This window comes from Sinohyriopsis cumingii, chromosome 12 (assembly GCF_028554795.1).
Source record: "Sinohyriopsis cumingii isolate HCF-2022 chromosome 12, ASM2855479v2, whole genome shotgun sequence".
Lineage (NCBI taxonomy): Eukaryota > Metazoa > Mollusca > Bivalvia > Unionida > Unionidae > Sinohyriopsis > Sinohyriopsis cumingii.
Genome location: NC_142972.1, coordinates 100,927,186 through 100,954,567, shown reverse-complemented (window position 1 = coordinate 100,954,567; position 27,382 = coordinate 100,927,186). Strand labels below are relative to the sequence as shown.

Sequence of the window (27,382 nt, the reverse complement as noted above, 5' to 3'; positions counted from 1 at the left end):
CCGTGAGTTGTTCAAGCTAACCTCTGACCGACCGCGTCTCCCGGCGTGCATGCGTGTAAATACAGAATGGAGGCACGTGTATGAGTGACTATGCGTTGCTAAATAGTAAATGCGAAATAAAGATTTTCTTCAGTGATCGAATTTGCATCTATTTGATCTGTGAACATGACCCAATTTTGTTGTTGTTGTTGTTGTTGTGGGGCTTAATACCATTTTTCATCACACGATAGGCTATATATGGCGGCCAGTATCAATGGTGGAGGAAGAACCCGGGAAAACCCCGGAAAGAACCACCGACTCACGAGAAGCTACTGGCAAGCTTTCTCACATACACACATTGGCTGAATCCGAGACTCGAACCGCCGCAGACAGAGGTGAGATGGCAGTGATCCGTAACGAAGAGCGCTTTACACTACTCATCCACTCGGGGTCCCTCCCAATTTTGTCCACTTTTCTTATGTGCACAGGGGAGAGGTTATTCTGACCGTTGAGTAGGTTATATAGAAATGTAATTATAATCAATCATTATTTGTCGAGTAATCTAGAGCGATGAGCAAGACAGATATACACAATTATTTATTTACTCATAACGTGTTGCTGAATAGACGTGCGGGGGGGGGGGAGGGGCAAAATTGCAAATGTAGCCATTTCTCACATAAACATTTTCAATGCAGATCAAAATGAAAATCAAAATAACTAGTAAGTATAATATACAGTCACCCACCCCGCCCACCAATGGCAACACATACAGAGTAGCTGATACAAAACTTTGTTGCCACTATTAAGCACTGTCAGAGTAGCGCCAGAGTAGTCTCACCATCCGCCTAAAACAAAGCCTTTAAACCACACAGATTTACATGATCATTTGGTCACTACGTAATGGCAAAACTGAACTTGAGTCTTCATCGTTTCGTTCCTATTTTTATGATGGCAAATTCCCCACTGTCAAACATAATAGGTGTTTTACTATCTGTTCATATAGTCCATAAATACATTTCACTTTAAGAGTATATGTTACGGTTCATCTAGAAACGGTTCATTCTGACGTTCAATAGTCTTACGACAAATATATTGCCTTTATCAACAGCTTCGCGTTTAAAAGCAGGAATATAATCATTTGCCTTTTAGGCCCAAATGCATGAATCAGGTGTGTGCAGACGCATTTCCGGTTTTCCGTAAATCGACTGACATAATTCATGAACCATACATGTACAGACGTACTTGCCTTTTTATGCAAATTAACTGACACGAATGTTTACATGACATGTCCTATTTTTAGATCTAATGACTGCATGATATATTTGAGAGTAAATCTATAAACACATCATGTAAATATTTGACTTTTTGTGTCGAGATCAACGCACTGGTCATTATTTTGAGAAATACCCGAGTCTTTCCATCGCTAAATCCTTTAGCAATTTTTACAAAATTTACGAAGAATAAGTTAATTTAACTGTATGGTGCTATCTATCTCCAATTAGTTTTTGGTGTTGGATTGCTGCTGTTTCTTGAGCATTATTACGAATGACATTATTATTATTATTAATATTATTATTAAGTGTGCTGTGGTGGATGAGCTATAGTAATGATATTTTGGTGGTCCTGCATTTGCTGTCATTTTAGGTGTAATCGTTTATTATATTATATAATGTAGCCATATATACAACATCTCTTCCCCCCCCCCCCTCCCCTTCAACACATTACTCAGAATATTCGAATGATACTTTGCAAACCTGTTGGGATACAATTGGAATTTTGGTTCGCATTAGTAAAGTATTACTGTAAACAAAACTTTGCTTTTAGTTTGAAAGGACATCATCGTCACTTTTATCTGGTAAAGACAAGCACAGCGATTTATTCTACATTTTAAATCTACTCGGTAATATTGTAATGAGCTCTTGATCGTTTACATTCTTCTGAATTAATCATTCAAGTCTCGGTGTACACGAAACGATCTCGTTAACATATAACTGATAAAAATTTCCGAATGTGTGTGTGTATATATATATATATATATATATATATATATATATATATATATATATATATATGGAGAGAGCGAGAGAGAATCTTTTATATCTGACCGCGATGGAAACTGCCTTAATTACATCATCGTTCTTTTTTAAAAATCTGACCTCACATCGAAACAAACAAGCTTGCCTACATAAACTTTATTTATACCTGACCCGAAATCAAAAGTACCTTGCTCAAAATTCCACATGCGCAGAAGCTATATATACGTATATATATACATATATATACGTATATGCTGTTTGACTAAATTTTTAGGCACGGGAAACTCAGTTCTTCGAGCGGTGAGTGTCTACTTTAAGGTAAAATAATAATGTACATGGTACATTGATAGTTCATATTTAATGTAGCTGTTGTTAACATCCGCTTACGTATTAACTTTATATCCTAAATAGCATTATATTTGCTTCATCACTGTCAGTGTTAACATATTTAAAATGTACATGTATCATAACATCGACTGATATATCGAATTGTAATGAATTTGTTAAATCGATGTTGAGACCCCATGAACCTTTCTCATACCAATACAAATAATAAATATAACACAATTTATAAAATGATGGCGGATTTTGATTCATTGCGATAAGCCATAAGCTCTTGTACACACATATAACAGTACTACTGTAAAGTTCTTTTATGATTCAAAGGCCAGTCAAGTATGTAAATATTCAACAGATGTTTCCATTTAATGAGATATATATCGCATTTGCTAATCTCTTTTCTCGAGAAATTAAAAGGTATTTAAAGATTCCTTGTATTATTCGATATTTTCCTATCATTTTTTTACTCGATAATATCAGGTCCTTGTATTACTAACAACTATCATATCCTTGTATTTACTCGATAATATCATGATTTTTGTCGGGATCTTTCGATATTGAAAGATTTCTCTCATGCAAAGAAGCTTCTCAAAGATGTATGGAGCAATTTATTCTGTCGGTCCATAATACCTTTTAGATAAATATGTACAAGAATAAAATCTGTATGAAATAATGTACTCTGTGAATATAGGTTACATTAGATAAATCCGCGTGGTAGTAAAAGCAAGTTATTAAATAATTATTACCTGGAACGGATTAATAATGGTCGTTGTTTCATCATGCTACCAGAAACATGTACAATATTCAATTGTCGATTTTATATTTTGAATTTGCCACATCAATCGGACACATAGCATTGACAATGGGTGTATTGAGGAATGGATTAGGGTGCGTTGACATGAAAATTAGGCGATAGGTGTCTTTACTCGTCTCAGAGTTATATTCCTGCTTACAACTAACATATACTACCTGCTTCATTATATCCGTAAAGGACAGGGTGCAATGAAGTCCGATATCGACCCCTAAACTGGTGTAGATGAAACACATATAGATAAAAACGCCCCCCCCCCCCTTTATGAAATATGTATTTTAAAGCAAATCAACCATAGAAATATCAGTTTTGTTTCCTCTGTTGTGGCACCTCTTTTAGTATATTACAGACCTGATGGTCAACACTCCCTTATCAAGATTAATATCGAAAATGATTCATTTTACATTGTATATTTGTACACATTATGCCTAATAGTCCGTAACAGTATACATCAATTTCTTGAGTGATATGTAAACCTCCTTGAGGGAGGCTGATTAACTTGAACATTAAAACAGTGTTTTAGATTCCAGTTTGATCACCTAATGATTTTCTCCAAACAGATATGTTAATCATATTTGAACAGAGGAGATCAATATTTGAAGTACACAAACTAAAAAAGGGGTACATTATTTATTATATTATTTAATTAATGTATCGACCTAGTTAACGTACCTGTCACAGTCTGTGTTAGATTCCTACCTGCATACAATTAGTCTTAAGCTGATTCAATGCCATACTATTGTTTTGAATTGATGACGTGATGTTTTGCTGCAAAGTAGGCAGAATTAATTTCGTATCTTTCCTAAGTTTACAAAGTAATGTCAATCGCCGATGTATCGACATTACTTGTTTCTGCAAGAAAAGGACAGTGGACTTGACGCCATTTTTCAGCACATGAGAGGCCATACATGTCGGAGCCCGGGGAAAATCCCAGGAAGAACCACCGACCCATGGTATATTACTGGCAAGCTTACTTAAATATCCACAGTTGCTGAGCCCGAGACACATACCCTGCTGGCAGAGGTGAGACAGTAGTGATCGGTAAAGGCCAGCGCCTTAGATCGTTCTGTCACCTTACAAGCAAAAGTAATTCATTTATATATACTGTACCACGAACATTGAAGTTCGTAAAAGTGGTCCTTATAACGGTATTGATTATATTCACTGGTCGATAGGAAAGACTTTTACAGCTCATAATTGGTTATATTCATTGATATATAAGAAAGATACTCATCCGTCCAAAACTGAAGCTATGATGCAACAATGTGATTATGGAAAGGTACTCAAGCTTTTGATAAATTGAGGAGTTGAATTATTTCCCTTTGACGTCGAGACTGGGTGGTTATCCGGTCACTAAAGGGCCAGAACTCTTATTCGCAGGTATGTGATGATCATTATCATTTATATCGCCAATTAGGTGACAATTACTACAACATAGTGCGTAAAGGCAGGCAAAATAAAGACCGCATGAAGCACTTAGACGCAACTCACGTAAAATATAGATGTGATGGAAGATGAAAATTCCCAGAGACAAATATATTAAAACGTCATTAGAGATGAAACATAAAAAATTGAAAGGGCAAAAATAGTTGAAACAGGAGGCATTATTTATCACGGGAAATAAACGGTTTAAACAGGATGCACCATTTGTCACAGGTCATACACATTTCAAACATGATGCACCATTTATCATAGGACATAAACATTGCAATGAATCCATATGAGATCTGAGATATTGGACACATTTGTTTTCATAAAATTTTGAATGTTCGTAGCGTATTGTATCTCTGGACTATAAATATCTAAGAAAGAATTAACTTTGATCGCTACCAATTTACAGTTTTCAAATTGATCTTGAATGGTGGAAAACGGTCTGTGACTATTGTCTTGATGCCGTTTTAGGCACAACCTTCAGCGGTCGCTGTAGTTAATCTGTTCTGAAGTACTGAGAAAATTGAAATAGTTTATTAGATAACTGACATGATTGCTTCAAAAGGTTTCCACACTCAGTTTGTATTTACCACGTTATCGAGATGCAGCATGCTTTCACCTATATTATTATAAATAAATTCATTCTATTTTGTATCTAGCCTTCCAAATAATTAGTACAGATGAGTCCAAAAATTTGTATCCGTGGTTCAGTTATATTTCGTTCTTCATTGAAAAACTTTATGCCAATTGCATCAGACGCAAGTGAAGTTATGTCTTCATACTTAAATATTAATATAAATATAAAGCTATTGGAAAATTAGTTATATGCTACAATTGAAGGGCATTAACAACTACTTTAAAATAGAAGACAGATATAGATACATATTCAGCAATGGTAGTGTCAAGATGATAGATCAAGAAACTTTCTTTCACATACAATTAACATTATCATCATGTGTATGCGTTTACATTTCCTGAATATTTACGGAAATTATTTTGCAATTAGCTTACGTTCAGTCAATATGCTGAGATTCCATAATACAGTTGCTATTAGAAGGAAACCAATTAATATATACATCTTTATACAGATAAGTGTATTTATCGCCTATTCCTAAATTGAAACTACAATGCACAGATAATCTTTTGCATATCAGATTCCAAATCGAAACTGATCTTCTTAGATAGTTTCGACTGACTCGAAATAGAACTTCCTTGTTAGATCATCATTATTTTCTACCTGACTCAAAATCCAAATTGATCTGCTGATTATGACATATGTGCGCATGCCTTCATCTGATGTGTAGGATTTATAGCTATTTTAATACTGTTTCAGGCATTGACAAGTTAATATCTACGCAAGGTGAGTAGCGATATAAAGAACATTACGTAACTGAAACTATACATTCATGTTTAATATTGTCAGCAATTATTATGTTCTACATGAGTATGGATGTGATACATCGTACATTTACAGAGCCAGTGTCTAAATTTTATAACATTTCAGAAAACCGCATCCTGCCCACCTCTGCGATGCCATCCTTACGATACCCACTGACTCCCTATCCACTTACAAGATACATATAATTGAAAAGCAACATCGCCCAGTTATCTACTAAATTGAAAAGAAAACAACAAATTACTGAGCACCATAATCATACGTTAGCATTAAACATTAAATAATATACAATGCAGATTTAACTTGTATGTGGTTACTAAGTCTGAATTTATAGTTAATTAGACATTAGTAACCCCTTCAACTACAGCACATTTTGGCGTAATTTTCTACGCGATTCGGCAACTGATAATTTTTAACACGATACAGTTAGATAAACAACATTGTAGTGATAAAGTTGCATTTTAGTATTAATTTTGTTAATGATTTGACCTTTAATTTGCTTCTATTTTAATACATTATATCACCATTACAGTATATGCATTCACGTTATAGGTTTTCTGGTGCGTTGCTATTTATAGAACAGGGGAATTCTCGATCAATAACATACGACTGAGTCACCAGTAGTAGCCTATTTTAAATCTGGATCTTTCCCTACGAATTCTTTTTTCTCGAAATTTAATGTTCAAAGCAAAAGTTGTGTCGCTCTTTGGAACGTAAAAATAACTCTACGGTTGGACACTTTCTTATGCGGCCTCAGATCCATTAACAGATTCATCACTGAACAGACTTGTGAGTACTGTAGTGCTGTACAGACTTATGAGTACTGTATAACATATTCATCACTGTACAGACTTGTGAGTACTGTATTAACAGATTCATCACTGTACAGACTTGTGATTACTGTATTAATAGATTCATCACTGTACAGATTTATGAGTACCGTATTAACATATTCATCACTGTACAGACTTGTGAGTACTGTATTAATATGTTCATCACTGTACAGACTTATGAGTACTGTATTATTAGATTCATCACTGTACAGACTTATGAGTACTGTAGTAACAGATTCCTCACTGTACAGACTTGTGAGTACTGTATTAACAGATTCATCACTGTACAGACATGTGAATGCTTTATTAACAGATTCATCATTGTACAGACTTGTGAGTACTGTATTTACAGATTCATCACTGTACAGACGTGTGAATGCTTTATTAACAGATTCATCATTGTACAGACTTGTGAGTACTGTATTAACAGATTCATCACTGTACAGACTTGTGAATACTGTATTAATAGATTCATCACTGTACATAATTGTGAGTACTGTAGCTACATTTCGTTCCTTTAAACATATCTCCATGTTAAAAACAGGCTAATATAACTACAGGAGCATATCAAGTTCTGACTATTGGTAAACAATTATAGTGATGGGCATTCTAAAGACTCTAACAAGGGGGAAGAAAGAGCTCGTTGTAATTCAATTAAGACTATCTGTAAATGGTTATGTAGACGGGGTTCAAATAGCCCTACAAATTAGGATGTCAATTCTGATAGCACCCCACCCCACAAATATTGGTGTCCACGATGGACTACGGGTCCAGGTGATATACTATTAGCATCCACCAACCACCATTATTCTGTTACAAATAATTATTTGTATTGGAAATTAGCCCCCGTGACATTCCTAAAGCCCCTTGTATTAGGTATTGTGCTTTGTTTTGCAGACTTGGAGTTACTTTCAGATACTTAAGAAATTTTCTCTTTTGAGAGATTCATATCGTTTTGGCCTTTGGTAATCTTGCAGTTTAACTGGATTAGTTGGCACATTTTAAATGATTATGATATTTCGTCATAGATAGTTCAATGTTTTCATTTAGCCATGTAAAAATATAACCGATACGCCTTATTTTTTGAAAACCGTTCGACATGTACCCATTCACACAGTGTGCCTGCGTTCTGTAATAGTATTTACATACGTTTGCACCTGAACATGTTTTCTTAATTAGATATATAGCCAACTTTAATGATTTGGTCTGAACATGTTTTCTTAATTAGAAATTGTATACACAGTCATCCAATACTCAGTAAGATCTACAATGTATGCAAAATATACAAAATAAATAACACACATTTAACATTTTAAAAACAAATTAATATTACCCTCTCATCTCTCAAACACTCTAACCTATTAAACAGGTATATATATATATATATATATATATATATATATATATATATATATATATAAATGCAACTATAAGTAAACATCAAAGCTATGGGTAGATGATTTAACGTGCATATATCACTGCCCGATCTAATTTCAAATCTCAACACTAAACAAAACAAATATAAAAACTTAGGAGTCAATATTGCGCAAGAGTAACACCATGCAATGCAGTTAAATACGGTATTAAAGTTAACAAGTCAGTTCAACTTTACTTTTGATGCGCAAGGGCGTTTCAAAGAATTATATATATATATATATATATATATATATATATATATATATATATATATATATATATATACTTTTGTTATGTATTAAATAATATCAAGACTGATTTTACCTCTGTTTAGAAGTGTTTTTACCTGTGTTTTGAGACCGCTCCGGTGGCCTACTGGTTAGAGCGTCCGCCTCGGATGCAGGAGATCGTGGGCTCGATCCCCGGCCGAGTCATACCAGAGACTTAAAAAATGGTACTAACAGCTACCTCGCTTGGCGTTCAGCATGAAGAGGTTAGTATTAGGACTGGTCGGCCTGGTGTCAGGATAATGTGACTGGGTGGGACATCATGCTACATGTCTGCGGCATGATGCCCCAGTGCTAGACATCACTATAAACTGCCACATTGCAGACATCGTAGCGATATGACTGAAAAATTGTTAAAGCTACGTTAAAAGTCAAAATCACATCACATCACACCTGTGTTTTGAAGTGACTAATTACCATAAATCTTGTCGCTAATATCTAAGGACACTCCTCAGTGATACATATTCACTAAAACTACTAACACGCATTATCTCTTTACTACATACGAGTCTGGCATGCGGTTATGACATATAGAGTTACAATCTTATATATTTATTGTGTCAAAATTTGCAACTAAAATACACAGTGATAGTATGTATTACTCATTTACCATTAATTTATGAGACTGAATTATTATTTACCAAGCAAAGCAGTGTTATTATTTGTTTCATCGCAAAGAAAAAGGGACTGGGGATGGGGACTCATCTAAACAGAGATTGGGAATGGTGATAAATGTACAGAGACTGAGGATGGGGACATATCGAGAGAGAAATTGGAGATGGGGACGGATTGACAGAGATTTGAAAGGGGACACATTGAGAGAGAGTGGGGATGGAGCTATATTGAGAGAGATTGTGGTGGATGGGGACACATTGAGAGAGACTGGGAATTGGGATATATTGAGAGCCATTGGGGATGGGGACACATTGAGAGACATCGTGACTTTAATCATCGATAGAGATTTTGACATCTTTTGAATAGCATATACATTGTATCTTAGGAAATATGAAGATATTCTCAAGCAACTTCTTAAAGATCAGAGTCATGAACCCTACGATATGATTAGACCTACTTGTTATGTCATATTGATACATACATTTTTATGCATGGCTTGGTGGGTGGAGGTAAGCGGAGGTATAAATCAGAGATTTCCAAATGTGAACAAATGTCATTTTAAAATATATAACACTCCTGCTGCATTCTCCTGCTCATAATTTTGGTACCTATTAAGATTCCCATTTAGCTACCATACTCGACACATGATGTTACGATATACCACTGTCATTAACATCGTAGCTTAACCTCTCGTGTAAGTCCACGTGTCATAACTTGGAAACGACTTATATTTATATACGTACAATCAAACACATCTAGTATCATCCCCTATGCTTCTCAAGAATGACGAATATATTGATAGTGCATTTAATACTAACAGGGCAGCTCTTCTTTTAACTACCTCCCATATGATTACTTCTAATATTGCTAAAATCTTCTATTGTTTCACACAATTTTGCCACGTTATATAATGCAAGAAACTCATTTCAGAATCAGCGAAGAATGTGCCTTTTGGAGGATCTGGCTCGAAGATTCATAGAATCATTGAATTTGCCATGTAAGTAAAACGCAAAAGTACGAACAAGTACAGTTAATTATTTTGAGGATGTGCCAACCACAACACAGCATTGACCAGATCGCAATCAGTTACTCCTACTCCTACTACAAAAAACCAACGAATAGAACGAAGGAAGAGTAAAGAGGAGGAAAACAATTGCGTTGATACTTCCGATAACAATTATTATCCTACCATTGCAATTATATTAGGAGAAATACTATAATTTATATAAAAAATTACCCAGAACTGTATTGCCCTTGCAAACAAAACCCGTGCATAACATATAGAACATTTCAATCTACAAAGATAGTATCAGTGGAAATTTCACATCTGGCCAAGTGACTCCGCTGCTTTTGAGTTATTTTAGGTCTAATGAAGTTACTTGAAATATGGATATATACATTCGGGCAACAACCGTTTTTAGCGAAGAAGTTGACGAACTTTTGTAAACACGTGTGTGACGAAGACTTACGTGTCAGAAGACAGTAATGTGTCATGTGGAAAAATAGAATTTACAGATGGACTAGGTTTGATCAAGATGACCGAGTAAGAATATATAGCAAACAGTAAGACCTATACAACATAGCAAACAGTAAGACGTATACAACATAGCAAACAGTAAGACCTATACAACATAGCAAACAGTAAGACCTATACAACATAGCAAACAGTAAGACGTATACAACATAGCAAACAGTAAGACCTATACAACATAGCAAACAGTAAGACCTATACAATATAGCAAACAGTAAGACCTATACAACATAGCAAACAGTAAGACCTATACAACATAGCAAACAGTAAGACCTATACAACATAGCAAACAGTAAGACCTATAGAACATAGCAAACAGTAAGACCTATACAACATAGCAAACAGTAAGACCTATACAATATAGCAAATTATAAGACCTATACAACATAGCAAGCAGTAAGACCTATACAACATAGCAAACAGTAAGACCTATACAATATAGCAAACAGTAAGACCTATACAACATAGCAAACAGTAAGACCTATACAACATAGCAAACAGTAAGACCTATACAACATAGCAAACAGTAAGACCTATACAACATAGCAAGCAGTAAGACCTATACAACATAGCAAACAGTAAGACATATACAACATAGCAAACAGTAAGACCTATGCAACATAGCAAACAGTAAGACCTATGCAACATAGCAAACAGTAAGACCTATACAAAATAGCTGCATAGATAAATACATGCAACAAGTAAGATGGTACCTGGGCATATCATAAAGGTAAGCTAAGAACGTTGTGATATATCTTCATTAGATCTATTTTGAAAAAGACGAACTTCGGATTATATCTATGTTAATTATATCTTTGTTAATTATGTTGGCTTCGTCCCATGACATGATTCACAAATGCTCTTTGAAGCAGCTTTGAAATGGAAATGACACCTTCACACTCCTGAATTAAGGATAAAGTGAATGTGCATTTGATGTGGCAGACAAATTTATGATATCAATGTTAAGACTATTTGGGATTTAATTCACACTAGCTTAAGTTTATTTCAATCTTCAATTAGTCTTCTATGGAAACAAATTTTTGGTTGAAATTTACAAAACTTGTTTGATTTCACTCTTTTGTATTACTTATTTTAGGACTTATTTTAAGACCATATAGTGGTAACAGTAAATAATATTATTAATATTGGTGCAGTTAAATTCTACGTGCATATAAATAAATGTCTAGCTTAAACATTTACTCCCACAGCTTCACCACGCTTCAGTTTTCTCTATTATGGTTGGACCTTCTTCACAGCGATTTTTCGATGTAGATTATCATTTTCCTGTATCAGGTCAACAGAACTAGAAAAGTAATTAATTCTGAAAGCAAAACATTTATACCAAGATGCCGATCTGATACAACTCAATCCACGAGTACTCGGATTCTTTAGAAGGTGACGTAAACGCTGTGTAGATAAAATGATTTGTTATGTTCTAAGTCATATTAACTTTGCTTTCTTTTAGTAATTGAATTTGTATATATTGCTACAGAATGTATAACATTCGTGTGATTATGTTTTAACTTATATTCTGAATTGTCTAATTTATCTACAGGATACAATCTATGTCGATCCAAGTCTGACATTTGGAATGTTTTTCTCGAGATGTCACTTCTAAAGCTTGCTTTCTATTGACCGCTTTCATTTGATTTGCTCAATTATTGCAAGTACTGGCACTTGTTTTGTCACATTCATCAAGTTTATGTTATCGTTGATATCTTTCAAAAAAAAGAATCCACATTTTAAAATAATAGATCCTTGAGAGTTTGAATAACGTAGAGCGCTACTACCTTTACTCATATTCGCTTACAGCCTTTTCTTTTTTGTCCCTCTTGTCACTGGAAAATATAATGTTCATACGAACATTTTAATTTATCATCTATGTCAAAGGACTGTGTATTTTTAAAACACATACAAGAGCTAAACAATCATCGTTTTCCATCTATTATGCCTTTGTCGACTCTGCTGTTAACAATCCTATTCTTCTGATACAATGTATAAGTTTTCTGCACAATGAATCATGTCCCTTCAACATACTTTATCCCGAAAATACATTTCTTCGTCTTCTATATAATTAAATTCTTCAAACTACAATATAACCCTATGATTTTTGACAACAAAGTCTAGTACATGTGAAGGCATTACAGTACAAAGAAGTTTTCATTTTTTTTATTATCGGCATTCTAAGAATTTAGGCAAGTGTTTTCATTTTTTAGAAATAAATATACAGTTTACTCACAGTGAACAGAGGATTATTCAAGTGTCTTATTATCAAAACTAATATATAAGTTCCAGTTAAGCTTACTTACCCTAGATGACATGACTAACCAAACAATCTTATTTAATACGTTTGTCTTGCTAAATTCAAGTCCTTGAAAGGGACCATGAACAAATATTGATATCCCACCTGAAATTCTTTTAAATGTTTCCTTATTTAGTTCTTATGATATCAAACATTTGATAGCCATTAATATGAAATGGACCTATAATTTCTGCTAATCTTAGTACATAAAAGTTATAAACATTTTTAAATAAAACAGTAAAATTGTTTTTAGAAAGTGTTCATGCATTCAATATATATGCCATAAAAAAACAACCTGACACAGAATTAGAAAAGATCGCATCAGACACATTAATTAGGCCTCGGCCAGAGTCCTATCTTTTGTCTACAAGAACAGCGTCATTTCGAACTTCATCAACTGCATGCTTGTAACCATTTATTATTAACTCGGTATTGTCTGAACATCATTTATTTCCAGTTTTATAGCATTTTTTTCGACGTCAGATTGACACGGGATGTTCTCGCTAAGAATGAATCATCCTCAGCTATACTCACAGGAACCAGTCTGAAACTGCCCTAGCATCATAATTCTCAACTGTGGTCATGGCGGCTCTTTCGATGGCTTCTTTTCTTGTCTCTCTATATTATCTCAACACTTTCTCTATGACTTTAGGTTTGGACCATTAGCCGATTACGCGTCCGTTTTTTCCCCCATTTTGAGGCACGCTATAAAATACAAAATTCCCTCTGTGGGAAAGAATATCAAATTGTTATTAATTGTGTTCATAACCCTGCAAAAGTTTCTCCACTTCACTGACTGTCTCATTCAGATTTTAATCTTCTCTGCACATGATCATATTTTTAGTTTTCGGTTCATCTAGGGAACATTCAAAAGAAATAAGTCTTTCATTAATTGCATCATTGCTTTTTTTACTTCACACATTGTTGCGTTCAGAAACACTAAAACGAATTGAACTCATAAGATTAGTCTAAAAGTTATCCACTCAGGTAAATAAGGTGTTTTGCGAGTTCGCCACACATTGTGGCCTGGTGTTACTGAGAGGGCTGTATGACCTCTTCTAATTCCTTGATTTGATTTTTTGTGGGGATACCCCTTGGCGTATGTCCGTTAAAGGTCTCTACTCCATGTACAAATAACTCCAATACACAACTTAAAACTTAACACAAAATGGCGACGAGCATGCTTCAATTCCGTGAAGTCGGGCCGCAAGTCATCCCTGCACGGTTTGATGCCTAACCTACGTTGATCAAACTTTAATTGTAAACAAAGCCACCATTTCTAACATTCGTCTTATTGTCTATTCAAAACTGCAACTTAGAACTGCTTAGTTTCACACTTACCAAAACTCACCTTTGTGTTGACAGTATAAATATTGTAAATTTAGGAAATCATAGCGACGGCAATTAGCACGACTAACACCTCGTCTGTACCAGAAGTCCTCCATAAAACATTAATAGAGTAAATTCAAAACGACGTTTTATCTAGAGATTCTGAAATCTATTATGTACCCGTTTAATCTTACATGGCTGATCTGGCGTTCGATACAGATGCTCCGTATCGCACATTCCGCATCTGACAACTTAAATTTCAGTCTCACACACACAGCCGGGAACTACTTTTACAGGTTAAGGTAATAAATAATAGTACGCTTAAACAATATCAGGAATAATTTATTGAAATTGTCTATACAATTATTGAAAAATGGCATCACCGCTTATACTTTTAAGAAATCCAGTTATATTTTGTAAGTGGAGAAGAGAAGTTAAGGTGCATTTCACAATATCTAGACCAGGAAATAAGAGTTCGCTGACAGAATGTTTAACAATGAATTCGCTGATGAAGCTGGTTGCAAAGGGACATTAACATGAGAGAGAGAGAGAGAGAGAGAGAGAGAGAAGAAAAGTACTGAAATCTTGTATTAATTTTTTTAAAAATCCAGACAAAGTAAGGAACACTTACGATCGATCTCATGTCAAGATTCTAGGTATAGTTAGAATTGCACCTAGTTTGTACAAACCTTTACCCCATGTTTAATACCCACGAGACATTCCACAATGTAAATCATCTAATATACCAAACAGAGCTAAAACAAGCTTCATAGTTTAAAAATATGACCTGCTGAATTAGATCATTTTTAGAAGCAAGTTTAAGTGAAGGGACTTACAATTTGTTTATTATAATTACAGAAGAATCGAATTTGTTTTGTATATCTGAGGACAAAACTGCTATTTGCTTCATAAAGGTATAGGTACCAATGAAAGCAGCGGTAGTTTTGATTTGGAGTAAAATCAGAAATATTACATCCGTTATGTACAGTTTTAAAAGATCACTCGGAGATGATATGTATGTAGGTCCTGCCATTGCTTAAGTGAAAAAAAGAGCAAACAGATCAATACTGCGTTATTGCTTTGAATTATCCTGTAAAAATATATCCAAATGAATATTAAAATTTAGTCCTCGTGTTAGAAAGAGGATATTTAATTTCTTAATTTTATGCATAAATTATCATTTCAAGTTCAATTCAGCGATTATTTCTTATATTAATTGAAACATAAAAGTAGAGAATTTGAAAATCCTGTAAATTAATGAGCTTTCTTTAACAACTGGATTGTATTTAAATGGTGTTAGTCAGTAAAATGAAATTTCCTCGGAAGTAGAGAGTCAATTAAGTAAGTAGTGTGTGTATGTGTGTTTGTGTGTGTGTGTGTGTGTGTGACTTGGATTTTTAACGTAACTTTAACAGTGATATCGCTACGATGTCTGCAGCGTGGCAGTTTATAGTGATGTCTAGCACTGGGGCATCATGCCGCAGACATATAGCATGATGTCCCACCGAGTTACATTATCCTGACACCAGGCAGACCATTCTCCTAATGCTGAGCGCCAAGCGAGGCAGCTGTTAGTACCATTTTTGTAAGTCTTTGGTATGACTCGGCCGGGGATCGAACCCACGACCTCCCGCATCTGAGGCGGACCCTCTAACCACTAGGCCGCTGGAGCGGTAGTAAGTCGAGTGTAAGAGAAAGGGCCAATTACAGGTCCAAAACCTATATTCCATTTGAGAAGCAAGGAAAACATAAATGTGCACGTGACATCGTTCATTTGTCCCATACAAAATATTTATAACCCCAAGGCTAAACATTAAATTCCTATCTGAAATACAGACTGTACAGTTTAAAACGGCTTTAGCACGGTTAAATAAACGTAGGCGTTGAGGGTTGTACACTATATTTAATTTAAGCGTCAGATGCTTAATTTTGCTTTGTTAAAACATATTTTAAATGCTTTTTGAAAGAATGTGTGAATAAAGGGTAATATATAACAGATAAAATGCTACATAAGGGTTTTGTTTCGAGATGGGAAACGAGCTCGTATGATTTAGCGTAGAAAACATAGTCAATACCTGACGGCCTCGATATTCCTACGCCATATCAAACTTCGTCTTTCCGCCTACTCGGAACAAAACACATATGTAATTTTGTCTATTTATTGTTGTTACAGAAGTATATTTAGAATTGAAAATTAGTAGTCCTGTCAATGTAGTTACTGTCTGTAGCTGTAAGTTATATCTCTAAGCACACACACACACACACACACACGTGTGTGTGTGTATATCATGTCATGTAAAACGTGGTTCAAGAAAGATGCACGTTGTCAACCAGTAAAAATTATTTTCTCCTCTAAAGATGGACAGCATTTTAGTACTATTAATAATTGTTTACAACAAACAAATTTTTTAATTAAGCCTGTCTCCAATTTACTGTGACAAAATCGAGAAAGAAAAACAACTCCCAAAACCACCATTGAACTTACCTTTTATCCCAGCACATTTTGAAAATAGGTCGGAGGGATTATACCCTCTTGCCTGTACATCACTAATATAAATTCGTTGTGTAACTAATACATCATTATACATACAGACTGGAAATTTTGGGAAATGATTATGGGTGACCCCAATGAGTTTAATGAACCTTTGTGGACGGAAAAAGATGGGGGCGGGTAACTGATTTAAAAATCTAAATCTTTAAATATTGAAGATGAAGTTCTTATCGTAAAGACCAATCACCCGTTGTGGGTTTTGGATTACATCATATATATATATATATATATATATATATATATATATATATATATATATATATATGCACAGAGAGAGAGAGAGAGATTTGTCTGGAGTAAGTTTGTTTTTGGACATTAACTCAAATAATGGAAGAAAATTGAGAAAAGGTTTTTATAATAAGAAGCCAAACTATTTGGAGTATTCGAGATTTGCTCTTTCAATAAAATATTTGTTTGCAGATATCTGTGTGAAATGTTGTCTAAAACTATAAAATTCCAGGACAAAGAGACTATTTTCTTGTATTATGGTGGATCGAATTTCATGGTCATAATAATACTGAGGTTTATTGATCGCAGTGAACCACATATTTTTTGATATTTCACTCCAGTGAATAATCAAACGTTTTAATCATGGAAAATCCACACAATTGTGGACCAGCCTAATATACATTTAGCACCCTTTTGCGAGGTAAGGAAACAAACTTTTTTGTTCACTAATATTTCAATTATAACAGTCTGTTACTTCATTTTAACATCTACAATGTTTTAGGTCCACTGACGACAAATGCGTTGTAGATTCCTATAGAGTCCCAGTCCATTTTAACATCGACAATATTTTATGACCATTGACGATAAATGCTTTGTAGATTCCTGTAGAGTCCCATATCTCATTTTGCAAGTAGTACGCGTGGTGCAAAGATGTGTAGTGTATTGGGGAATCAGTAATACAACTTAATTTATTTATGGAGATTTGCGTGACATGTCACATTCGTAACATAATTGCATTACATTCAACCTAGTTGTTTCTAAAAATAAAAAGACTGACAAATTTAAAAGCTGCATTATCAAAATGGTATAGTTGTAAAATTTATTTTGCAGCCCAGTATTTGTATTGCATTAGATTATTGTTCATCCGTAATGTCTTCTCTATTTTTCAATAAACCCATTATGCAATTTTACCTGTGTTGAAAAAAATCAACATATATTCAAGACTCTTTCAGGATTAGAGAAAAACAGGTCGACTTGGATAAAGCTTTTTGTCGACTTGGATATTTAATCTCTACAATTCTTTTGACTTTACACATCTTTTACATTGGATTAGGGGTAAACAATCAACGCGTGGCTTACTTATTAGAAGTTAAATGAATACGTAGATGTCGCATACTTAGACGTAGGCTGAACCATTAGATGGTATCTGACAAACTACGAGTGATTTACTTATAAGATGTCATATGACAACCTAAGTGTGACATATATTAGACATTGTATAACGACGTACGTGTGACGAACGTTTTACACGTTATATGATCACCTATAGTTGGTTTGATCATTAGACACGGAAAGACAACGTACGTGTGGATTCTGCATTAGATCTTAGGACATTCATAAAGAATACGAAACTTAATGACATCATGACCTATGACTGAGTGCAATGATAGTGCCAGAATAAATGAAGGCAAAATGAGAATTAGCAATGCAGAGGGACATGACGAATTCTTATGAGCGATGGTCTTCATAAGCTGAATGACTACAACATCTTCACAACATACATACATTTGTGGTTGCCGGATTGGTTAAAAACAAATAGAATGGAACAAGGTATCATGACATATATTTTAGAAATCCCGAACCAGGGCAGGTAATGCACCCCATGCTGGCACTGAAGCTTTGTGGAATCTACTAACAGGATTGAAACGCCAGTATAATTTCAGATCCTAACAGTACATTGACCACTGCAAATTGTGATCTGCCAGCAGTATTAGATTTAACACCTATAAAACCTCTGAATTTATAAAACGTAGTGAGTTTAACAACAGGTGTTTCCAGATCACTACTATATCAGTTCATAGTTCAAAATCTTTCACGACTATCTTACAAACAAATTAGCGACATATGCCATATTAATAACCTTTACAGTTGTTTCTCCCAACGTAAAAATAAAAGGCATTTTCATGCTGTGTATTACGAATGCAAAAAGTAATGTAGGAAAGGTTTCAAATATTTAAATAGAAAAAAACACTTAATGACCGTACAATGTATGCCATATATAGTTAAGTCACAGTTTTCAAAATGAGGCAATAGTTAAAGAAAGCCACAAAATATTTATGTGACGAAAAAGGGCTATATAGACACACCGTAAAGTGAGTTCTGTTTTTATACTGATACTCTTTGTATCGATCTTCTTTTAGGATTACACGTTTTCAAGTATTGTGTTTCTGCTCATTAATTAAGTATCATTAATTAACTAACGTTTAAGATCTCATCCACTTACAGAGAAACAAAAGAAAAGAAAAGAAAACGTAGATTTTCGTCAAATGCATGTTCATCGTTTGTCTGATTCTTAGATAAACATTATAAAAAAGCAATATAAATCCATGGAACTAAAACTCAAGTAAGTTTTAGGCATTAATTCATGTATTTGGAAGAACAGGAAAGCCTTTGTCTCTGTTAATCGCATTAATACATGTATTTGGAAGAACAGGAAAGCCTTTGTCTCTGTTAATCGCATTAATACATGTATTTGGAAGAACAGGAAAGCCTTTGTCTCTGTTAATCGCATTAATACATGTATTTAGAAGAACAGGAAAGCCTTTGTCTCTGTTAATCGCATTAATACATGTATTTAGAAGAACAGGAAAGCCTTTGTCTCTGTTAATCGCATTAATACATGTATTTAGAAGAACAGGAAAGCCTTTGTCTCTGTTAATCGCATTAATACATGTATTTAGAAGAACAGGAAAGCCTTTGTCTCTGTTAATCGCATAAGATAATTAGTTAAGTGAAACGAATATGTTGTACAAACTTTGGTAGATAATGAATAGAAATATGAATTCGACTACGTCTTGGTCATCTGCTTAACATACTTGTTCATAAAGGATTGTAATAAATGGCAGTTATTCAAGGTTGATTAGACAAGACATCGAACATACACATTCGGTAAGCCTTTAGAGTTACTGATCAAGAGCTGTGAACGTACATATTCTTGTTTTTTGTATTATTGATGAAATGACAAAAATGATAATACAAAAAGTAGCTAACTAAAGAAAACTAGAGTTTAGTGGTATATATTTTGAAATATTTGTATGGATGTCCAGCTCAGAAAGAATATTTATTTCTTTGTTTTCTTCTACGGCAAAGACAGACATCAATAACAATTATCTGTGAAGCAAACCATGTTATTCCAGAAGAAATTATAAATGAAATAGTAGAACGTCTCAAAAAGACAAACAATATAGATGAAATCGGTTGGTAAAAGATTTATATTATCAGAAATTTCAAGTATAAGAGTCGATAAATGAAGCTCAGACTTCATGGATGTAGAGGTCGAGAGATTTGGGCAGTCTGTTATCATTGCAAAATGGAGAGAACAGGGTAAAAGTTCGTAAACACTGCAGTGTCGTCAGCAGATTAAAGACGTCAGACTGTTATACTAACACTTACTGAGAAGATACATCATCACCATATCTATATCAAGCTGGTATGGCCCGATGAGAGGCACTTTAAGTTTGCTAAGCCCTGTACTTATCGACTACCCAAAGATTGTTTCTGCAAATTCCTAATTAGAATTTAGACTCTGACTGTTCACCCCAACATACATATCAAAGGATTCAAAAGGGGTGTTGGAACGTTCGTTGTTTGCAGGGACAGTTGACTTTATATCGTTATACATACTCAATATGATATTCAAGCACTTTCCGCTGATAACAAAACTACAATTTATGCAATAATCCAACTCAGCATGCATTAACAGATACACTTTTAAATCATTATTAAAATACAATACATTTCCTTTCCGATAAATAATAAGATCAATAAGGTGGTACAAATGAAAGGTATTGTATATTGTAGTACAGCCATTCCTGGTTCCACCTTGATTCTAAGAACTGAATCCATTATCATCATGAGAGTTAGATGATCTTAAATTAAATATAGCTGTGCAGTCTTCAAACAAAATAGGCTAATTCAAGTAATAGGTCCATACCTTGTTATATCGGTTTTGTCACCTTTATCTTTATAAATTGGCACAATAACACCTGTAAACTAACCCTCAGATTCTAATCCATTATTGAAGATTTAAAGATTACATTTAAAAGTTTTAAATTAAAAATAAATTCTTTTCAGCAGCTGAGTGATATATATATATATATATATATATATATATATATATATATATATATATATATATATATATATATATATAAATCAATTAAACTTCCGTGTTATTTGTGTATTATTAATAACTTTTACTATTTCTTTTGCTGGAACTGTATCATTGCGACGAGTTATCGACAACATCCAGCGCTAGCACCGTTTTTATTATTTGGTCATCACCATCTGTCTCCTCACAAAATATTTCCTTTATATAATCAGAATATTCCGATAATTTGAACAGGTTTATTGTTCAGAATGTTTTTATCATATTCAAATATTTCTTTTTATATTTTGAATGCAAAGCATGTACCTTCCATTGAAATGCTCGTTTTATGACGAAAATAATGATTTGCACGCGTTTTCTTATAGTAGCTATTTGCCTATATGCTTTTATATCTTTCATACGCCCACTTACATACCGAGGCTTAGAGGCATATTTTTCTCAGCAGAACGTGCACCGTTGAGTCCTTTATGAGAAAAACTCAGTTCAGCAAAGATAATAAAATTTTAACTTATGTCTTTCATCTTTCATTTTACATCGTCTCGTATTATCGCACATTTCTTGTGAATTTTCTGCAGTAATAAAATTCATATATTGAATGTTTCATTCCCGAATGACAAAGTCGTCTAGTTCTATTTTATGCGATAATATCATCAGATACATGTAGCTGATAACTTTTAATGTTATATCTGAAAGATAGGTGAATGATCGAAAACAAAGGGCTAAATTAAGGTACTTTAATTGTTTAACAATATCAGGTCACTTAAATTTGTGACTTGAGAGTCAGTGAGGATACTGGTACCTGATGCAAATTTTCCAACTCCCAATTCTACTATTCTGTTACAAATGTACATACTGTTTGTTTTTGCAAACAAAATTGGTAAACACAAAAACACCTAGTTCTATTTCTGTCTACGAGTATCGGGTTTGATGTATAGCATATTTATCCGGAATCTCGGTCCCTCTGTTCAACTGATTGTATCATTATCGAGACTGACTATTTCATGATGATTTGTATTAATAAAATTATGTTACAAATATCGGATAGATTAGCAGTTCTGGCATTAATATCATCAGCGAGAAAGATATAACTTGAGCTATTACAAAAATGTAGCATTTCATTGCCCATTTCCGTGAATGCTCCATGAGAGTTATACCCCCAATCAAGTACTAGTCAGTTTTGAGATTGAGTTGTAGATATATTGGCTATTTATGTATAAGGAATATATGTTCATAGTGTAATCACAGTTTCAGATGTTGATCTGAAATCAACAACACAGATCTTTCACCAAATGAAGTTATTTTAATTGCACCCCCAACACACTAAGAGATTTTTCTCACTTGGTCAATCGGCTAGCTGTAGTTGTGTTATAAATTAACTTCCAACTATAATAATTGTATGTTCCCTAGTTATCCCCATATTCTAACCTTTTCCACTGACCGTACTAATCTTCCGTATGTTTGCCGAGCATTTCATTAATAGATCTTTATTCAAAATTCAAAAAGGTCTTAAATTCTGTCAAAATATTATTCACTCCAAAGAAAAATTAGTAAATTCGCTCCCATTAACAGACTTAAAATGGTCCTAAATTCTTTCACAATAACAGACTTAAAATGGTCCTAAATTCTGTCAAAAAATTGTTCAGACTTAATCAAAGGCCTTAAAGTCAATCACTGATTTTGCCACTGCTCTTGGACATCTTGAGGTATCACATTTGTGTAAAGTTCTCATCTTGTCTCAAAATGCAATGCTGAAAATCTACATAACCATCGAACATGTATAAACAACATAACAATAACTATTATTATTTTTATTATTATTATTAGTATTAGTATTAGTTGTTGTTGTTGCAGTAGTAGTAGTATCAATAGTAGTAATAGTAGTAATAGTTGTAGTGGTGCTATTATTACAATTACTATTATTATCATTGCTATTATTACATGTTCTTCTACTGTAACGTTCATCCTGTGATCATAATACGCATAACAATGTGCTATGGCTCAATGAAAGCAAACGATGCACACATCGTATAGCTCTGAAACTGCGATTCTAAATTAAGCTAGAAGTATCCATATACCTCTCTAAAGATAGATTCTGAAGACACATCTCATGCTAAGCTTTGAAAATATCAAATCCTTTGAGGCATAATGTCAACGTAGTTGGCTAAAGTACTGATGAGTTCAGGAATGGTTTGGATAATTGCGAGATATTCCTACGATTTTCAGTTAAACCGAGAATGCGAAAAACTGTTCAAAATTTCATTGGTCATATTTCTGGTTCCATATATGTATGTATGTAGTTGTTGTTGCTGTTGTTGTAGGGTTTAGCGCCATTTTTCAGCACACGATAGGCTATACATGGCGGCCAGTATTAATGGTGGAGGAAGAAACCTTAAAATCCCCGGAAAGAACCACCGACCCTCGAGACGCTACTGGCAAGCTTTCTCACATATCCACATTAGCCGAATGCAGACAGAGATGAGATGGCAGTGATCCGTAACGGAGAGTGCTTTAGACCACTCGGCCACTCGGGGCCCCATGTATGTATGTATGTATGTATGCTTCTGTCTTATCTATTAATTTAACAAGTGGATGGAAGTTATTTACCTTTGTACACCATCTCGTTTTAGAACTCTTAGAGTGATCTACTTCCGCATATATATATATATATATATATATATATATATATATATATATATATATATACACTTTTTGTATTACAATAGATGGGTTGTTAAAGCGTGATGGCCATACCTGCTATTGCGATGGGTGCAAAACGTATTATGGAAGTGCCGGCTTCACCAATTACAATTACCCTGTGGATTGGTATTTCTTCAGGGTGAACGCAAGGTAACATATAAATATTAAAATAATAGGTTACTTTCATCATTAATAATAGTTTTTCACTATAATCATAAAAAGAAACTAATTTAAACGCTTTCGATTTTAAAATTCCATAAAATTTGTAACATGTGATCACTATTCTCTGTAGACAAACTAAAATGCTAATATAACATTGAATAAAATATGGCATACTCATTTTTATTAATGAATTAAATACGTCAAAGGTTGCTTTAACATACGAAAATATATTTGTGTATGTGTTCAAAGAAAACGAAGCTTTCTCTTCGTTTCCATTGTTTCCGTTAATTATTATTGGCATACGGTGGTTTCTATTTTGCTTTGAAATAGTTAATATCTTCCTTGGACATTTTCGGAGAACAGCGTAGTGAAACAAAATACAATTTAATGAATAAATAATCTTTCAAAAACAGTTTGCGTTAGGTAATACAATCACAATAACGCTTCAGACCAATATATGAAATATAAATGCAGCATGGTTCATTGCAGGGTCCCGCCAGGAACGAACTTAGAAGAAATATCTAATAAATGGGACCTGTGTTTCCACGGAACTGAAGTGCCCAGATTGGAATCAGTTTTGCGCTTGGGTCTTAGAATTCCAGGTAATTATAAAAGGATTTTTAATGTCAAAGATATTACTTTTCGAAAGGTTTCAATTTATTTGTGTGCCATGTAATTCTTTCCACTGGAATTACGTTTGTTTAGTCCTTAATTTGCAAGACATTTTATTTAAAATTGGTGAATTCCCGAACTGATATATTTTCAAATAGTACAATTAATATGGATTCTTTAACATTTTAATCCGTAGATAATCCATTTTAACATTATCGCAAGATAACAAAACTACCTCCTAGATAGTTCAACATGCGTGTCTTTCTTAGGCATAACTGATGCATCGAATGTACAGTTCTAAAATGTAGACAAGCTAAATGTTGACTATTCGGAGCTTGGATGTCGAGAAGTTATTTGCTCGAATGTAAAAATACTTATAAATCAACAGACAATTGAAGTCTTGAAAGGACAACTGACTTACAGAAAATATGTGATAGTTTCCTAGTTATTTAGTACAGTACGAATTTAGATTATCTGTACGAATTTAGATTATCTGGTTACAGTACTTTCACCCCGCTATGAAGAAAAATAATAAACTGCCTGTCAGTAACTTTAATACTGTCTTTAGGTGACACAGATTTGCACGGGAGACCAATATCCGAATTACCTGGGCACATCAATGAAAACAACGGGCCACATGGTTATGACACGAAGAGGATATTTGTATCGCCAAGTATATGGTATGCCGGTGCTGACACCTACGCTCGTCCTTTCTGGTGAGCCTTCTATTTTTCTTTATTCAGACCTAGAGACTTCATGATACACTTGAAGCTCGTATCAAATATTCTGTTAAGAACTTGTTTTATTAGCACATGTCTGTCTGTATGTGTGTGCGTGCGTGAGTGTGTCGTATGCATGTGCCTATGTTTGTATGTGTGTGTGCTTGCTTATGTATGTATGTATGTATGTATGTTCATTCCGAAATAAGCACAATACCGTTAGTTTCTCTATTCTTGTAGTCCTTTAACACTAATACATCATGAAATGAATTAAATTTGGCTAAAAATATCTGAGTAACTACTACATGCATGAAGAGACATTATTTTATCTTGCCAATTGAATATAAAATGCCTTGATACGGTGCCATCGTTTGAATCTATTACTGGTTTGCATTTGCATGTAATTTAAATGTATTACAGACTAAACGTTGTTCTTTTTCTTTTCCCGATTAACAAATGTCGAATGTGTAAAATAATTCTCCTAAACTAACCAACGAGTTGTGCACCCTTATAAAAAGTAGGCTTTATTTAAGTCCGAGGTAACATTTAGACTATATTGTCTCCGTCACCACAAAAGCAGCTTCAAATTTTAAAGTTCCAGTAACACAAGTATTGTTAAATCATATTATGATACTCTAAACACAATGACATAAACTGTGCAATTTTTGTCTTTATAAACTTATGCAATTAAAGCTGGTTCGATATCTTTCCAATCCTAAGTAGGTAATTTATATGGCGATAACAAGTTGGATGCGCTTAAATCTTTGACAGTGTAAGTCTGAATTAAAATTATTATTTGATTTCAAAATATTCTCATCTATCACCGTTTTTTTAAATTAGAAACGCAACGTACAGGACCAATCTTTTATAAATATATATTTGTTGTTGCAGCTACAAAAGCAAGAAATCTGGATTGTCCTACCTTGTCAAGGTTGTATTGATGGTGCGCATGTGTCCAGGGAAATATGTTGCTAGCGCCTCCACAATAGAAACATTGTTTTCATTTTTTGTTGATGCGTGGGAATATCCAAAAGATAAAATCGAGTGGTCAACGAAACAGAGAGACAGCGTTGTCATTACAGGAGTTCTGGTAAAATTTGAAAGGTATTTCTATGTTCTTTCATTACTGCAAAACCAATGCAGGAAAAAGAATGAGGATGCATGACTTTTGGTTCCAACATGCAATAAATCGGCATGTAAATTGTTGTTAATTATGCACTTGGGCATATCAGTGGGCAAAACTTATTTAATAATTGAAAATAATGCTAAAGTGACTTAAAGATCTTAGGATAACAAAATATAACACTAAACTGAGTTAAAGATAGTATCAAACAATAAATATAATACAAACTTCATTTAAAATTTGCATCATCGCAAAAAAGTACCAAATTGATTTAAAGTTTATATCATAACAAAATGTAAACCGCACACGGGTTAAATAATGTATTATAATGAAAGTGAGTAAAAGATAAATCTCAAATTGTTCAAATAGAAATTTTGTAATAAGTTGTCATTCAGAATTATTCGTATATTGTTATTTATATGAGAAATGTAAAATCATTATATATATATATATATATATATATATATATATATATATATATATATATATCGATGCTAACTTCAAACGGCCATCGTGAAAAATTAAACATCAATTCTGTTATTAACCACTGAATTCCAATACATGAGACTTTTCCTTTCTCAGATTAGTCTAACATCTCTCAGTAAGTAACATACAGTACAGGAAACACCTCTATGCATTCTCTTGCTCACTAAATTTCAGATATGGACCCACTACAATTTATATGAGCGTATTGCATCATTCACCATTACAGCATTATACTAAGTTTGTTTAATATGAAAAGTAACAATTTATCATTTCTTGTTTCAGGTATCAGTGCATTGGCCACACTGAAGGTTCATGTTCGATCTTTTAAAGTAAATAACAATTTTGAAAAAGTCGTTGGAATGTGTTTTTAATAAAGAAATGATTTATATTT

The 27,382-nt window shown here is 33.8% G+C and overlaps 1 protein-coding gene across 4 annotated transcripts; it reads left to right on the top strand.

The window, feature by feature from the left end:
* The first annotated feature begins 2,251 nt into the window (after positions 1-2,251).
* LOC149787106 (neuralized-like protein 4) lies at positions 2,252-27,382 on the top strand. Of its 4 annotated transcripts, none has more exons than XM_089977622.1 (9): positions 2,262-2,333; positions 5,930-5,956; positions 8,576-8,734; positions 10,074-10,140; positions 23,916-24,039; positions 24,541-24,653; positions 25,232-25,379; positions 26,274-26,486; positions 27,274-27,382. In XM_089977622.1, exons 3-9 carry the CDS (start codon positions 8,693-8,695, stop codon positions 27,317-27,319), a joined length of 753 nt encoding a protein of 250 aa, XP_089833748.1. In that variant the 5' UTR covers positions 2,262-2,333; positions 5,930-5,956; positions 8,576-8,692; the 3' UTR covers positions 27,320-27,382. The 4 variants fall into 4 exon arrangements, with proteins under 4 accessions (XP_089833750.1, XP_089833751.1, XP_089833748.1 ...); XM_089977623.1 differs by having other exon boundaries at positions 2,267-2,315; XM_089977624.1 differs by lacking the exon at positions 8,576-8,734 and having other exon boundaries at positions 2,252-2,333.